General features: G+C 37.4%; 1 protein-coding gene across 4 annotated transcripts in view; it reads right to left on the bottom strand.

Annotated features, from left to right (window-relative positions):
- The window catches only part of uso1.L (USO1 vesicle transport factor L homeolog), a 40,545-nt gene that overhangs the window by 21,399 nt on the left and 1,147 nt on the right, over positions 1–17,999 (bottom strand). For 2 of the 4 annotated variants that reach the window (XM_018244045.2, NM_001091316.1), the window contains 11 exon segments: positions 14,815–14,901; positions 13,824–13,888; positions 12,673–12,746; positions 10,135–10,146; positions 5,448–5,548; positions 4,596–4,698; positions 3,323–3,378; positions 2,445–2,565; positions 1,749–1,927; positions 1,338–1,478; positions 990–1,078 (listed from right to left, as the gene is read on the bottom strand). In XM_018244045.2, coding sequence (XP_018099534.1) covers positions 990–1,078; positions 1,338–1,478; positions 1,749–1,927; positions 2,445–2,565; positions 3,323–3,378; positions 4,596–4,698; positions 5,448–5,548; positions 10,135–10,146; positions 12,673–12,746; positions 13,824–13,888; positions 14,815–14,901 — 1,028 coding nt within the window. 4 annotated transcript variants of the gene reach the window in all.

Here is a 17,999-nt window from a genome sequence, read left to right as displayed (position 1 = left end):
TGTAACCTGCATGTTGCTTCAAAATTTCGTCCTATAGCAGAAATTCATGGGCCAATGTATATTCAATGGAGGGGGTGCCAAATGTTAGCTAATCGATTATAATCACTGGGGGTTGCCGACACCCTGGGCCAGTTTGCTTGTACACTGAAAAATAAATCAGCCCATGCTTATATTGTAGGAATGCAATGCCACCATTATCTTTTGCTTTCTGTATCTTCTCTATGTTCTGGTCCAGGTGTGCATATAAGGCAGAGTGTATAGCTGAATTTAAAAACAAAAAGCTGGGCTTTCACTCTGCTGCACATGCAAAGCAAGCCTGGGGATAAATGAAAATGATGAAGCAGAAGATTAAAACATGGTGCTCCTACAGATGAAACTCTGGCCCTGTGCAGTTTTCAGAAGCCCTAGTGTATGCCTAACATATTGCACCCTTAACCTCTACTTGTATACAGCACTACAACAGGATATCATCTTTAAAAAGCCTTTATTTGCTGAAGAGAGCGGTGACCTGGATAGCAGCAATATTTACGACATCTTTTTTAAGTTTAAATAAAAAGGGCTGAAAGATTGCCCTTCTCTTCAAATAAAGGTTTTTTAAAGATTAAATCCTGTTGCAGTGTGGTCTTTAAGTAAAAGTATTCTGATGCCATTGTCAGATGTGCAGAGGGGAAACTGATTTTCCATGGTTACCATGTATACACAGTAGGGAAACCACAGCTGTATGTTATTTAGGATGTGCCAACTTAGGCTCCACTTACCCTATGCCCTGTCGCCTGGTGTGAATAATCAAATCAAACGGCTATTTGGTTGCTGTAAATAATCAACCCATTTTGACCAGTTAGTATTTAAGCCCATGTGTGCCTTGGCTGATGGAACAGATTACAATTGCACTAGCTGATTTAATGAGTCCGTTTTAAACAAATGTATTGGAGACACAGAAGAACATATTATAACAATGCAGCGATCTATCAAAATGTGCGTATACGCACCTTGGAGGGTTTGATGGAGCATTTACTGAAGCAAAGTAGTCCTGGTTAACCTGACTTCCTCTAATCACTTCAGACACAGTGTTGATTGTCTGTTAAAAAAAAAAAATCAAAATAGAGAGCTGAGCTTTATAATTATGTCATTTATTTTAGATCAACTTTTATATCTAAAATATTTTACATACCTTTAGAAATTTGCCCCAAATGGAATTTAAAAAGTATGACCCTGATGGTCAGTTTGTGTGTATTCTTATGAACCAATATTTCTAAAGCCCAAAAGCACTGTATAAATGTGTTCTTCAGAACTATAAATTTCCAAGCAATGATCTGTAATTAGATTAGCCCATTTACCTCGGTTAGGATATCAGCAGGTACCCCAGTTGCCATTAAGATAATGCAGAGTTGCTGGAGGAGGTCGCACTGGAACATGGACCTCTGGCAACTGCTGGTTGCACCAGGAGGATTTACTGGAGACACCAAGACCCGGACAAGCTAAAGATATACAAAGTGCATATATATATATATGAGCAAATATAACATATGTCTCTTCATTCTTGATTTTGAGTTCTTTAAAAAAAAAATAAAGAATTTCATGACATGTATGGCTAGAAATACTGTGTGCTCCTGCAGGGTGCTTAAGCACACATATGCACACAAAATAAGTTGGATATGATATAACATTTCCTAAAAAACACTGCTTTGACCATACCCTAGTTGAGCTCTGAGAACACTTAAAAAAACAAGCAATGCAACAGTAAATACCTGCAGCATTAAATGGAGATTTGTGACTTTCTGTGCAGACCATCCAGAGTTGTCATCCCCCACTTCAAACCAAGGTTTCATTCGTTGGATGTACGAGCCTTCTTTGAAGAAGTTTTGATTTGAGTTGTTATGCTTCAAAAGGCTCTGTATCAACAAAAGACAGTCCTCTACCACGATTCCTGTAATGGTATGATTAACACACTTATTCATATATGCACATTTACATTTTAACAGGGTCTCTATCAGAACTCTTGGGACCCCATAAAATTAATGGTTCCCTGCCATGAGAATTGAAACAAACAAGTCCTGAACAAATTCTAGATGGAGTCGATACTTACAGGTATCTTTTTTTCCCCCTAGATGGTAGCAGCATTAGGCTACACCAATCTTTGGACATGAATAACAATGCACAGTTAATATTCTTATGCATAGCAGGGCAGATGATCTATGGTGGAGAAGGCCTCAGCTCTAAACTAGTGTCATATAGATCAGTAGAGAAAAAATTACTTCAAACTTCAAAATAATACAGCTGACTTATACGGGTTAAAATAAAATAGCAATGTCCCCTGCCCTGGAGCATATTCTAACATGAGTAATGTACACGTAAATGATTCAGGAAATAAAACACATTTTTCCTTAACATTTAGCTTAATACAAGTTTGAAATGAAAACTGATCTAATATGAAAAAGTTTTACCTCCATCGCTATTTCCTTCTTCTGTGATAATGTCAAGAAGTCTTTCAAATGCATTTTCAAAAGCAACAATTTTCTGAATGGCAGCATTACTTTTAGTAAGTTGCTGGAGCAACAAAAGACCCTGTAATACACAGAGAGATCCTGATGATAGAGAACAGGTACTCACTGTGGAATGCTTTATTTAAAAAGCCTACGCTCATACAAATAAAGCAATTTCACTTGAATATGAGGTGCAATGCTAATTAAACAGATTAGTGATGGGAAAGTTTAAACAAAATTTGCAGGAAAATTGCGTTTGGTGGTAATATTCTCACTACTTACACAATAAAAGCTGTCCTTCATTGAGTCTTCATAACTAGATTTATAATTAACTTTTTTTTTTTCATTTATTCATTTTAATAATTCCTGGCATTTGTGATTTTAGAAAAATATCCCCATATGTAATACAAAGCAGGAAGTTTGCCCAGGAGCAGTACCCTGTAGCAACAATAAGAGGTCTAAATATGTGACCTGTAAATGCTACCTGCTAATTGTTTGCTATGGGTTACTGCACCTGGGCAAACATAGTGCCTATTTATTTATTACCCCCACTGAGTTTAATCATGGTTTCAAAAAGTTCTAAAAGCCTTAAAATTAGACCTTTAGTAAATGGGTCTCTAAAAGTTAACTTAAAGGACAACCAACCTTTTGCTCTTTGGCTAATAATCAGTAGTAGATACAAATATAAGAGAGATTTATAAATTATTACTTTTTTGTAAGTCAAGTTCCAACACTTTAGTTGTAATTTCTCTTCAAATATTGCCTAATATACAGACTACATACATTGTGCGTACAAGAGCTTCCCTTGAGAATAACCAGTCCCGATAACAATCACTTACATCATTACGTATCACCTCTCTGGAATCATCTAATAAATCCATAAGTCTTGAAACACCTACAACAAGAATAAATGTCAGTGTCATTGTTCGTGTCAGTGTTAGACCTATTTTATGGAGCATTTTATGTTTAACAATTTTTTTTTATTGTACAAGCAGTCATCAAAATAACATTGCTGTTACAATTTACATTGCATCGTGTGGAGCATTTTCCCCCACATGTAATAAAAGGCACTAAGTTTGTCCAGGAGCAGTAACCAGTAGTAACCAATAAGATGTTTGCTTTTAAACATGTGACCTGAAAATTCTGCCTGCTGATAGGTTGCTATAGGTTACTGCCCCTGGGCAAACTTATTGCCTTTAATTACATAACCCCATTAATGTTTTACTGGAATGTGAAAAACACAGGGGTACCTATTTAGAGGTTAGTAATGAATGCATACCCCTTTTTACCCCTTGCAAATCTTGAAGGGGTAGTTCACCTTTAAGTTAACTTTTAACATGTTATACAGTGAAATTACAGCCTGGAAAGCTGCTGAATAAGAAGCTAAATCACTCAAAAACCACAAATAATTACAAATGAAAAACAATTGCAAATTGTCTCAGAATGTCACTCTCTACTAAAAGTTAACTCAAAGGTGAACAAACCCCTTTAAGCTGCAGTGCAACACACAGTGGTATTTCATGGCCATATTACCTAAAAAATGGTTGCAGCAAGGATGCTCTGAAATTAGGAACATTTTGCAGTGTGGGTTAAGGTAGCATGGCACCTTTGTTTTTTGTAGTGTATTATTGTTATTTTCCTGTATTTCTGTCTATGATATTTAGTTAAAAGAGGTGTTATATCTGAACAATTACTGGTGCATAATCATAATTAGTAATAATAATAGAAAGGCATCGTCCCTATTAACTGTCACATGGCTACAGCAATGATGTACAGTATTAACTATAGTAATGTCACTATTTTCTTTGCCTTTTATGGTCCATATCAGTTCTGATAAAATCAGTAGAAGTTATGTTTAGTTTATTAGACAAGATTTGCCATGTGTGCCATTTGCTATTTAGTAAAATGTAATAAAAGTATGTCCTCAGCTTTAGAGCAATTTAATTTCCTTAAAATGAATTATGAAAATAATTCCACCTTGCAGCTCACCTATTGTAACACAACAATGTCCAACATCATATTTTATCAACTGAGCTAAACAAGGCTAAACAACATATAATACATTATGTGATTACAAAAAAAAAAAAAAACAAATTTGCAGTGTACACATACCCATTGGGCTTACTAAAACAATTTGCTGTACTTGAGTGCCTTGATGTTTTAATAGTGTTGTCAGCAGTTTTATCCCGGGCCATCGTACATGAAAATCAAACTCCTGCAAGGAAAAAAATAAGTATTTTTATTATTAAATATTAATAAGGTAACATTATATTCTGCAGCAATATACTATATAAAGAATGTACACATCAAACACACAAATTGCACACAATACAAGCGGTAAAGAGAACCCTGCTCAACGTAACTTACAATCTAAAAGGAGATGGGTGTTGCAGTTAGAAATTTAAGGACAGTGTAAAACAACCAATATGATTCTGATTTTTACTCAGATATTACTATACTTCCAAAAACTGAATTATAACAATTATAGGAATGTGCCAATAAAGGAATGCAATATGCTAGAAATATATTTCACATATTTAGATATCCTATTTTTGTTACTATTATTGACAAGGATAATAAAATAGCATTTGCTAAACTTTGAACATTGATGTTTTCACATGTAACATCACTTCATAAGTTACTTTTTATTGCTCATCTTTTTATTCAGGCCCTCTCCTATTCATATTCCAGTCTCTTATGCAAATCAATGCATGGTTGGTTGGGTCATTTGGACCCTAGCAACCAGATTGCTGAAATTGCAAACTGGGGAGCTGCTAAATAAAAAGCTAAATCACTCAAAAACCACAAGTAATAGAAAATAAAAGCCAATTGCAAGTTGTCTTAGAATATCACTCTCTACATCATACTAAAATTTAACTCAAAGGTGAACAAACCCTTTAAGTCTGTATCACTTTAGTGTTAGTACAGTTAATAACCACTACTTTGCCTATAGTCCCTACTCACCTCCAAAAGTGACAACAGAAGAGTGATATTATCTTGCTGCTTAATGAAGGTTTCAGAAAACTGGACTCCTAAATCATCTGGGGTTATCTGCTGGTTCTCATCTAGAATATGATGAAAAGTTAGCACAATACTTAATAAGCAACTATTGAATTAAACATGGTTTATATTGCATTCATTCAGCTGTCTAGAGTAACTTTTTTATTTGAAGTCCTTTAAGCTGTCTTTTAAGTTTAATAATAAAAAAAATGTTAAAAAAAGCTCCAAGATTTTGCATATACAGGTATAGGACCTGTTATCCAGAAAGCTTGGGACCTGGGGTTTTCTGGATAATGGATCTTTAAAGACAATGAGAAAATCATATAACATTAAATAAACCCAATAGGCTGGTTTTGCTTCCAATAAGGATTACTTATATCTTATCAAGTACAAGGTACTGTTTTTATTATAACAGAGAAAAAGGAAATCATTTTAACAAATTTGGATTATTTGGCTAAAATGGAGTCTATGACAGATGGCCTTTCTGTAATTCAGAGCTTTCTAGATAAGGAGTTTCTGGATAACGGATCCCACACCTGTACTAAAGTTTATTACTATATTTACAGATTCGTGTACCTATGTAATTTACATGATAACCTGATTTTTACAGGAAAAGTTATTTTGATATTTTCCACACTGTCCGTATTACTACTGGTATTGACATGATCTATATTATATTTGTACATTTCTGCCACAAGATTTTATCAAAGACTTTTCCCAGAGGTTAGGGTCACACTTGGTTCCTTGGCTTAATGGTGTCATTTTAGGGAAGTACAGGTATTGGATCCTGTATCCAAAAATCCATTATCAAGAAAGCTCCGAATTATGGGAAGACCATCCTCTTCCACTGTAAATAATAATAATAAACAATACCTTGTACTTGATGGTAACGGAGCTGCATGAATCATATTTTTGTCAAAACAATCCTATTGGGTTTATTAAATGTTTAAGGGAGACTGGTCACCCGAAAATATTATTCCAAATCCTATTTTATCACATTAGTCAAGCGAAACAAACTTTAATTACACTATAAAAATGATTTAAATCTGGTTTCCTTGGTTCTGGAAATTCATAATTATAGCAAGCGGGCAAGAGCCAATTTGTGGACACTGTTATTAAGGCAAAATCCTTGCATTATCTCAAAATCGTGTTTATGTGCCAGAAAGAGGTACTTGATGTCCATCCCCATGCACTGGTTACACATTTAAATGGTAAAGAGAGAAGGGAAATATAGGGAGTGCAATGACATCTAGTAACTCAATTGAGAGTGAAAGTAATTGACTGGGTGTCTCTGCCTACAGAGGAGGGGTATAGCAGGAGGAGGAGGGATCAAGTTTCTATTTTTTTATTGTGTCCTGCCTCCTAGTGGTGCCAGCTATACCCCACTGTCCCTGTGTCCCCAAAGCAGACCTGGAGAAAAAGATATCATGACATGTAACAAATCCAAAGTGTGGGAGCGCACAAATCGGTCGCATTAGTTTTTCAATAAAATCACTTTTATTTATCCATCATTAAAAAGAAGAATTACATCAGCTTATGGTCTGACGCGTTTCGTATAAACATACTTCATCGGAGACCTTGAAGGACGTTTATACGAAACGCGTCAGCCCATAAGCTGATGTAATTCTTCTTTTTAATGATGTATAAATAACAGTGATTTTATTGAAAAACTTATGCGACCGATTTGTGGCCCTGCAAATGCGCTCCCACACTTTGGATTTGATACGGCTGATTGTCTCCTTCGCGACGGACTAGGGCGGCAGCACCCGGGTCACATTACCGAAAGGGTAAGCTTATCGGTACTATTATATATGTGGAAATTACAGGCATTTTGGATACGAGTGTAATCCCTTTTTGGGACACTAACAGGAGCAGGGTTCGGGGCATATTGCACCCAAACCACCATATCTGAACAGTGAGCGAACCAAAGGCAAAAAAAAGATATATAATAAACTAAAAGGATAAAGCTTCATAGAAAATTTACAACTCCTCGTAATTGATGCATGGTGAAATATTGTTTGAAAATCATGACATGTAAGGCTAGAAATACTGTGTGCTCTTGCAGGGTGCTAAAGCACACATATGCTATCAAAATAAGTTGGATATAATATAACAACCCCTTAAAACATAGGAGGCATAGAGGCGGGGCAGGCAATATTTGATTGACAGCTGAGATTTTTAAATAAGTTTATAACAGCTATAAATGGTTTAATAAAAAAAAAAAAAGTACTTGGATTTCATGTTTAATTTGAAAAGGACATTTATTATACGACTTTTTATGTATGGGTGATAGGTAATTGATTTTTGGCAGACTTTTTGATTTTAGGTACTGTGATCCAAATAACGGAAAGAACCCTTATTCCAGATAAAAGATTCTATACCTCTGTATGCAATTGGGAAGATGGATGAGTTCCTGTGAATAGTTATTAGCTCAAGCATATTCACTAAAGTAACAAAGGGTCCATAATCTGCAGAGTGTGCGTTTTAACAAAAGTATTCTTGGATTAGGATTTATATATATTTGTGCCTGTTTGTATAGCATTCCTTTCAAACCCCCATGTTCAAACAATAAAATATTGGTGAATAAATTGTGACAGCAAAAGCAATTCTTTGCAGTTAAAAGTAGTAAACTGCAAAAATAGAAGTGATACATTTCAATAAATGTTGTATTCCAGTGCAATAAACCTGTAGCCCTATAAGAAAATGTACAGTGGCAACTAAACAGGTAGCAGAAGACAGGTAGGTGAAAACACAAACTCTTAAAAGCAAGAACTGTCATGCAGAATTAGATATTAGAAATGATGGCATCTTTGCAGTTCCACAAAGAAACACAACAATGATGTTCTGTTATCATCTTCCTATTGGCGGTTTCCTCTTATGTTTAAAGGGATACTGTCATGGAAAAACATGTTTTTTCCAAAACACATCAGTTAATAGTGTTGCTCCAGCAGAATTCTGCACTTAAAGGAGAAGGAAAGGTTAAAACTAAGTAAGCCTTATCAGAAAGGTCCATCTAAATATACCAGTAAACCCCCAAAGTAGTGCTGCTCTGAGTCTCCTGTCAAAAGAAACACTGCATTTCTTTCCTTCTATTGTGTACACATGGGCTTCTGTATCAGACTTCCTGCCTTCAGCTTAAACCTCATTGCCCTGGGCAAGAGCATGCTCAGTTTGTTCCTCTTCCCCGCCTCCCTCCCTTCTCTACTGTAATCTGAGCCCAGAGCAGGGAGAGACTCAGGCAGGAAGTGATGTCACACCATGTTAATACAGCAGCTCCTATCCTAAACAAACAGAGAGTTTCTAGAGCTTTTTACTCAGGTATGGTAAAACATTCTACAGAATAAATATAGCATTCTAGCTTGCACTATTGCAGCTAATCTATTGGCAATAAAATGCCTCCGTAGCTTTCCTTCTCCTTTAAATCCATTTCTCAAAAGAGCAAACAGATTTTTTTATATATCAATTTTGAAATCTGACATGGGGCTAGACATGAAAAAAATACTGCACTGCACATGAGTTCGGAAAAGGAAGAAACATGTGAGACACAGGGTAAGATTCAATCAAATGGAAAATCAAATTCAGTTCCACATTTCCCCAATGTCTGCAGTGGTGTTTTTATGAAATGTTTTTCCAGCCTAATATGCTCTATGCCCACAATGATAACATGGTAAATCTTTCATGCAGCCTCACGAGCTATAAATGATCTGTTGCAAATACCCCCTCTATTTAATACAGGCATGGGACCGTACAGAGCTGTAAGAAAATTATACGTGACTTGAGTTGGTAGCTCAAACATACAAAAGCTTTATACTGCATTGCAAGTCGTCATGAATGTTAATGCACACTGCAGACTGCATTGGACCTTAGCATAAAGTATACATGTATAGCTACAAAGCATATCTCCATATGCTCCAGAGGTTTTTCCCCCCCTTGGAGCCATAAATTCAAGGGGTGACAAAAAGCTACAAATCTTCCTGTGTACAAGTAATGGAATACAGGGTGAATTGGAATATTATATAGCTGCACAGGTAGAGGAAAAAACACTCTACATCAACACAACATTTACTTAGAATCTAAAGGAGAAGGAAAGGTGTTTTACTTGGTGGTGCCAAAAGTTAGGCACCGCCAAGGGATTGTATCTACTTACCTGACCTGGGGCAGATGCATGTGCAGTATAAACGAAATAGCTGGCTTTTTCGTTCACTTTTGGCTTTTCACTGTACTGTGCATGTACAGCCGTGAAAACAAAGAAGAAGCCAGAAGACGATCAATCCGTGGTGCTTGCTGGAACAACCCCGGGCCGTTGCAGTTTTCTTTTAATAGGAGCACCGGCCTGGGGTGTCAGGTAAGTAAATAGAATCACTTGGGGTGCCTAACTTTTGGCACCCCCAAGTAGAAAGTGCCTTTCCTTCTTCTTTAAATCATATAAAAGCAACCAGTGTTTTGTGCAGAAAATTATTCTCAAAAGCATGGCAAAACACACAAATCACCCCATCTGCCTTTAAAGGAAAACTAGCACAATATTTTCGTTTTTTTGGGAACTTTTGTAGAACTGCAAAGTTGTGATAAAGCAAGCAGGAGAGTTTCACATCTATATTACGACTAGCAAGAAGAGCTGTACCACACACATGCAAGAACTTCACTTTTTTACCTTCAGATTCAGCTGGTAGACAAAGGTAGACATAAAAAAAAAAAAAGAGATGATAAGTTCACAACACAAGATAGCCACAGAGATGGTAAATTCAAGGTGACATTTGTGCTTCCAAAACTAGTGACATTTATGCCAAAAAAATATACCGCTTTGCTCTTAAGGATATGAAATGAGCATCACACGATTATAGCAAGACTGAAACTGTGCAAAAGCCTGGCTGGTTAAATAAGTATGTTTAACAAAAGTGTTATATGTAAACATTCATTTAAACAGTTATATAAATTTCTGTTCAAATCCTGCAAAGCAAAAATTTATTTTTTGTTGAAGTGATATTTTTTCACAGTTCTTTCTGCAAAGCAAAAAAGGTGCAACCAAACAAATGCGTTTTCTTAACAGGGAGCTCCATGACATCTACAATAATTGTTCATGCAGATAATGCTATGGGCCTGCCTGTTTGCCAGAAGCAATACTCATCACCTGTATCCCTTGTTAGAAGGCTCCAGGAAGGAAATCGACCAACTGTATGTATGAGGTTGGATCAGTCAGTAAGTGGAGAAATAAGGAAGCAGACATTGTATCAGGGAAAGGATATGATAGGCAGCTAAAATTTAAACCTCGATTCTCAAAAAGTCAGGGTTTTAAAAGTCTCAGTCACTAGAGCAGGGATCCCCAACCAGTAGCTCGTGAGCAACATGTTGCTCTCCAACCCCTTGGATGTTGCTCTCAGGGTCCTCAAAGAAGGTGCTTATTTTTGAATTCCAGGCTTGAAAGCAAGTTTTAATTGCATAAAAACTAAGTATAGTGCCAAGCAGAGCCTCTTGTAGGCTGCCAGTCCACATAGGGGCTACCGAATAGCCAATCACAGCCTTTATTTGGCACCCCCAAGGGACTTTTTCATGCTGGTGTTGCTGCCCAACTCTTTTTTCATTTTAATGTGCCACACGGATAAAAAAGGTTGGGGACCCCTGCACTAGAGGGTGCCAAATGTTTGTCACCCCCCCCCCACCCCAGGTTATTGTAATCAACGGATACCCCAGGTAGCAGAAAACTGCACCAGCAAGGGGTACTTTTAAGCTGGCATCACGGACCATTCCTTCAATGCCCCTGGGCTGACACATGTGCAGCTGATTGAAAAGGTTATTTTTTTGTTAAATGAGAACTAAACCCCCTGCTATTTAAAATCGCTACCCCCTACCCTACATAGCCCCCCTCCCTGCTCCCCTCGAGCCTAGGTGGCAACTCCTAATTGCCCCTAATTGTTTACTTAACTCTCCTTGCAGAGTCAGCGCAGTGGAGCTCACGGGTGTCATCTTCGGTCTTTCGCAAGTGAGCGCCGTATCAGCACATGCACTTTTGGACAGTCTTCTGGTTAGTGACAACTACACATGCGCCGAAAGTGACAGAAATTGCAGAAGGGAAAGAAGAAGACCCGAAGATGTCGCCCGAGAGCTCTGCTGTGCTGACTCTGCAAGGAGAGTTAGGGGCAACTACAGGAGTTAACATCGTGGCTGGGGGGGAGCAGGAAGGGGGCTATGTAGGGTAGGGGGTAGTGATTTTTATTAGTAGGGGGATTTGTTTCCCCTTTAAAGTTTAACTTTTCACTCTACTGCACATGCGCACCCACACGAAGTAGCAGGAAGTGGGTTGATTCGCTATTCTCATGCAAGTATGGGGATTTGTGCAGTTTTATGCTAAGAGTAGCCCCAACCAAGGGTATCAGATAAGAGATATACCTGGGCCAGTGACAGAGACTTCCTTTTCCTTTAATAATATAAAATTAGTGTATTCTGATGGTGTTGTGAAAGCTTGTGGAGACATGGGTGTGTGCTCACACATGGGGACAGTGGGTGGGGGAGAATTGACTGACAATCTGGTGGTGGGCTGTAAAGCCAAATCCTGTTACATGTAAAATGAATTTATATTCTGATTAAGTTGCTGTTTGGAGTGCACAGCCTTTGCACAATTCAGCCACAGGTAAATATAGATTATTACATGGGAGTACATTTTAATGGTCATATTTTGCTATCATAATTTGGGCATTTCTAGCCATGCATAAGGTTCTTTTTTGCAGGTTGTGACACACCAAATGAAAGCTCATGGTTAGTGTGGTATATACACCAAACAAAGCAAAGCATAACCTGCAATGGCATCACCAAAATGGAAAATACCCTTGTGTCTACTATTTAAAGAATTTAAATATATATTATCCTTCTAATGAAGATGCATATTGAATACGTTGAAGAGGCAATTTATAACTGGAAGCTTCACACAGAAAATTATTGGCCCTGGGAATAAACACTGGCACTAGAATAGATATATTTACATACTTTTTTGTGCCAATAAGCATATAGTGAGGATAGATAAAAAAAATGCTTATCTGGTTATTTAACAGACAGGCGCTTTCCAGTATCATTCAAATACTTTGCTTTAGGTTAAGAAACACCTATGTGAAATAAAAAAAGAGCTAAACCAAAAAAGTTACAACAGAAGTAGAAGATAGAAGCATATGAGGAGTATACTAAACATTAACACTCTCACCTGTTTCATCGGCGTCATTTGACATTATATTGTATAAAGTGTCCAACGCATAACCAATTATTTCAGAATCGGAACTGAAAGGAAAATTTTAAGGTCAGACAAAGTTCAGAAAAAGTTTTCACAGATTTCCTTTTTATCTAACAAAAGAGAAACCGTATACATTATTTGCTGAATATCTTCATAATTGTTCACCTAAAAAAGCCATCCTTCCTTTGAGTCTAACTGCAATGTAATATGCCAATGAAGCTGAAACTAGTAGTAGAATACTATACATCCAAAATGGCCTGTTTTTAACATATATGGGGTCAATTATGTCTCGCAAGTGCAGCCGCAGTCACAAAAACTTGCTGAGGTCATGCATAACTTTGCAGTGCTGCACAGTAGAGTCCTGCATCGGGTCGGGTACCTGCGGAATACCTGCAAAGTGGTCGGATTTGGAGCAAAAAGTCCCAGATTCCTTGGTCGTGAAGGCAGTCCACAGGTAACCCGGCTGAGTACGCAACAACGGTGTGGGCTTGATCGCTTTCAACCTCCCTTTGTGGTTCTTCCAGTTTTTAAAAAAATACTTGTGAAGAGTAAGCGCCAGAGTAACGTCAGTTCCGGTCAAATGTGATCGCACTTCCGATTTTGCATTTCCCCCAGGTTGGAAGGTTAGTTGGCCTATTGAGGGTCAGGTAGCGGGAACATGCAGATCAAATTGCGAGTTCAGGTTGTGGGTCCAAAAATTAACCCGCGCAGGACTCTACTGCGCAGCTGCACGGATGCAAGTGCATCCAACCCTAAGCAATCAACAGTTTCGGCCATCCTGTTATAGTTAAGACAACAGCAACTGTCTGTTGCTATGGTTGAACTGGTTATTAAACTAGGGCACATTTTGCAAAACTAGATCTCAGTGTAAGCAAAAATTATTTTATTTAGCCCCACATGGGACAATTGCTGCATGATCACATTCACTAGGCATAAAAACTCCTGTCACTTCTTTGTCAAGCAATTAAATAGCACAGGCAAAACAGACTTTTCAGTCTGGATAAACCAGTAACAACTAGACTGATATCAAAGGCCCAAACATGGGGGAGGCTAATTTAATATTGTTAAAAACCACCATCCATATAACCAATTTTATCTTCATTCTGAGGGGACTGACAGCTTACCGGTCTGTCTGTAGAACATTGATAAGATGATCCATAGCTTGAGTGGCCACATCCAAGCGATATTTCTGGTTGGAGAGATAATTATTAACAGCAGATCTCGCATTAGTAAACTAAGGACACTCCTGATATATAGCTAATGCAGATATGTCACATGACCGGTTTTAAAGTTGAACATATTTAATCTGCATTACACATAAACAGGATATAGAGCTTTGACCTTGTAAGACAATAAATGAATTCAATTACTGTCTGTATTGAGTTATTTTAAAGAAAAAAGTGGCTACACTACTGCAGACGTATGCTGCTTCTATTTTGCTTCTATTTAGACCCCAGATACAGCAACAATTAAGATCAGGGGAAAGAGCTTGCTTTTTCTTCTAAAGAGGGACTGAGTAACAACCAATACAAGCAGACCGGACTGCGACCAAAGTCTATCTAGCCAATAAGTCTGATGCAGCTCTTGTGATTCAGAATTTTTTTAATAACATAGGTTAACGCTCTGTGCGCTTTAGGCTATCTCCTCATACAAGTTGTGCCTGGTGCTGTTGGCTACACAAGGTGCATCTATCATTTGTTTGATGATAGCAGAATTGGTAAACCATTGTTTTGTATGTGTTTCTCCCAGCTAACTATTCAGAATGAGAGCGGTCTGATCTGATCAAAGTTAGATATAAAAATCCTCTTGTTTGATGAATCCAGAAGCATGCACGTCTCCTACTAATCTAATGTTTTAGCTGAAATATGAAACTAAGCAAATTTCAATCAAAGGAGACAAGTCAATATCAACTTAACACTTACGGCTACTGGCACACAGGCAGTTTCTCGGCCAACTATAAGCACAAGGCCAGGCTAAAAAAATGCCCGTCTGCTGGGATGTGTTGGCACCCAGAGCCACTGTGTCTGCCTTGGCGCAGACACATAAACAGTGTTCACATAAATCCAAACTTAGGGTTCTAGTAATAAATTACTTTACAGAAAACATGACACAAACCTTTGATAAGGATTTAAGGGCTCGAACTGCATCTCTTCTGTCATCTAGCAGAGTGGCAGAGGCAACTCTGTCGCACAGCTTCTGGATCTGGAAAATAATTATAAGAGAATATATCAAGATAATATATGGGAAAATATATGAGAATTGTATGAAATATAAATCGTATGAAATATAAATGCTTCAAATGTAGGGTAATGTAAACCATATTTTCCAAATTACTACGTTTAACCAAATTGGACTTTAATCTAAAAGGCTTGAATTTATAAAAATGTTCCTTAGGGCTAAACTCCAACAGGGATTTTATTAAAGTGGTGGTTCACCTAGTTAACTTTAAGTGTGTTAAAAAATAGCTTAATTTAAGCAACTTTTCAATTGGTCTTCCTTTATTTTTAATCGTTTTTGAATGATTCGTCTTCTTTTCTGACTCTTTCCAGTTTTCAAATGAAGGTCATTGATCTGTAAGGCTACAAATCTATTGTGAATGCTAATTTTTATTACTCATTTTCCTATTCTCGTCCTCTCCTATTCATATTCCAGTGTCTCATCCAATCAATGGATGGTTTATAGGGTAATTTGGACCCTAGCAATCTGAAATTGTAAACTGGAGAGCTGCTGAATTACTAAACTAAATAACTCAAAAAACACACATAAAATATGAAAAACTATTGCAAATTGTGTCAGAATATCACTTTCTACATCATACAAAAAGTTACTTTAAAAGATGAACAACCCCTTTTAAAAAGGCAAGCAGCTACTTCAATAAAGATGAAAATGAGTATACTTGGTCAAGGAATCTGCTGGGAACAGTAGATTCCACAGGTATCTACATCACTTTTCAAGTTAATTTACATGCAGTCTCTCACTAAATGTTGCGATTAAAGACCTTTCTTAGAAACAGATGAATGCTACCTGCAGATTGGTTGCAGATAATTTGACATGTTGCAAAATGTGAACTTTTTATTACATAACACCATTATAGCACAAACATTTTTGCCCTTTACTTCTCGGTAGAAACAAAAATTTCTTCCACATAATAAAAATCCCCATTCACTGTAGCCTTCGCATCCTGGCAAAGGAAATTTCCAGAAATAGATGATTTGGATGAAGCCACTAGCAGAGCCTATCACTATTTGGTCTCAAACAGAGACAGATTGATAAAGTTTAGAATTATACATAAGCTCCACCGAACGCCATGTTGTTCCATATGGGTAGATGTGATTATTCCGAATTTCCCAAATGCAGTGTACTGGAGATAAACTACCTCCATCTTATCTGGAAATGCCTGGATACACATTTCTGGGCACAAATATTATACAAATATCCCCTGGGACAACTCACATACGCTGCTAGGGAGTGCCCCCAGAAATATGACACAATATGGAGGAATTTGATTGAAGCTACAGAATAATGCATGCTTTTTTATTTTCATCTGAAGGTCAGACCCGAATTTTAATGCTTAAATAGGGTCACTTCCTTTACAAATGCTTCTTAAACAAGGCAAGTCTTATACAACTACTGACAACTGCTCCGCTATCAAAATGTAAAGCAATGATGCAAATATATAGAACATGTTTATTTACTGTTATTGCTTGTTATAAAACATAAATAATACAGCTTTAAAATCCCCCCGAACTGCAACTTCGGGCGTCTATGGAAAACGCATCGCCGCGTGTGCTTTAGCGCAGGCAACTTTTCATTATAGCCTATGGGAAAACACGCTGAGGCAGTTCAGGGAGATTGTTGCTCAGAAGACGAGGCGATTAGTCGCCAGGCGACAAAATCTCCCCGAATCTCCTTGTGCGTTTTCCATAGTCGCCCGAAGTCCTGCAACTTCTGGGGACTATGGAAAACGCATCGCCCGTGTGCTTTAGCGCAGGCAACTTTTCATTAAAGCCTATGGGAAAACACGCTGAGGCAGTTCGGGGAGATTGTCGCTCAAAAGACGAGGCAATCTCCTTATGTGAACTATCCCTTAGATCTCTTAACGCACTGCTATTTTGCAAAGGTTTTAATACAAAGCACTCATCCAAATGTTACATTTACCATAACATTGCCTTTACAGGCTATCTATAGTTTTGCTATAGAAGTATTTGCTCAATACTTTTACATTCACAGCTTGAGATGGTACAGTCAAGTTGGCAAAACAGTCAGGTTTAAGTACTTCAAGTAACAATTATATACAGAAGCAAACCTATTTGTGAAAAACAAACAACATGACCTATAGTTAACTATTTAAAGGTGAAGTAAAGCTTGATTAAAGAAGTAGGGTAGAAATGGTGTACATTATGTTTTGGGCTTCTGTACCAGCCCAAGGCAACCACAGCCTTTTAACAGGGAAGATCTTTGTCTAAAAAGATGCCCCAGTAGCTCCCCATCTTCTTATCTGCTGATTCACTGCACATGCTCTGTGCTGCTGTCACTTATTGAGCTTAGGGACCCATTCACAATATACAGTACACATAGAATATAAATGTCACAATATAAAGCTGATTAGTAATTAATACAGATAGTTACTATATGGCAGCACAGAAACCAGTGCAACTAGCATCAGAATTTAAAAATCAGCCCTGTAGCTTCAGCTTATATTACAGGCCAACCTCATTTTCTGCTTGATAATTTATGACAACCCCTAAGCTTAGCTTCTCAACAGCTGCTCAGAGCCCACTGAGCATGCAGTGCACGGACACTTTCCAAGATGGTGACACCCTGTGACAAGTTTGATGTTCTGGATCATTGCTGCTACCGACAAGCTGAAACTTTAGGCTGGTGCAATAAGGTCATTATGTAAAATATGGCATTTTTAGCAATATTCATTTTTAAGGTTTAGTTCTCTTAATGTACATTAATATTCTGAAGAGTATTTTTTTAGTGTTAGTGTTCACGACCTTTTCAAGAATACAAGGATGATCTACCTGCTACTTCCAATTAAATCTATGCTTTCAAGAGCCACATTTAATTTACTTAATGTGCCACTAAACATGCAATCATAACAAGAATAAATCTAAAAATATATTTTATATATAAAAAATACACAGACAATTCTAATTACTGACAATGTCTGCAAACTTTAACAAGACATCTGTAACACTATTATTATAATTATTAAGGCTCACTGCATTGTTAGAACTGTTCCAGCTATCTATCTGTATATGTGTCCACCAGATGCTTACTGAAAGCAAGGCCAT

The sequence above is a fragment of the Xenopus laevis genome, chromosome 1L, assembly GCF_017654675.1.
Source record: "Xenopus laevis strain J_2021 chromosome 1L, Xenopus_laevis_v10.1, whole genome shotgun sequence".
NCBI lineage: Eukaryota > Metazoa > Chordata > Amphibia > Anura > Pipidae > Xenopus > Xenopus laevis.
Note: the sequence above shows the minus strand (reverse complement) of the source record. Positions and strands in the feature narration are given on the sequence as shown.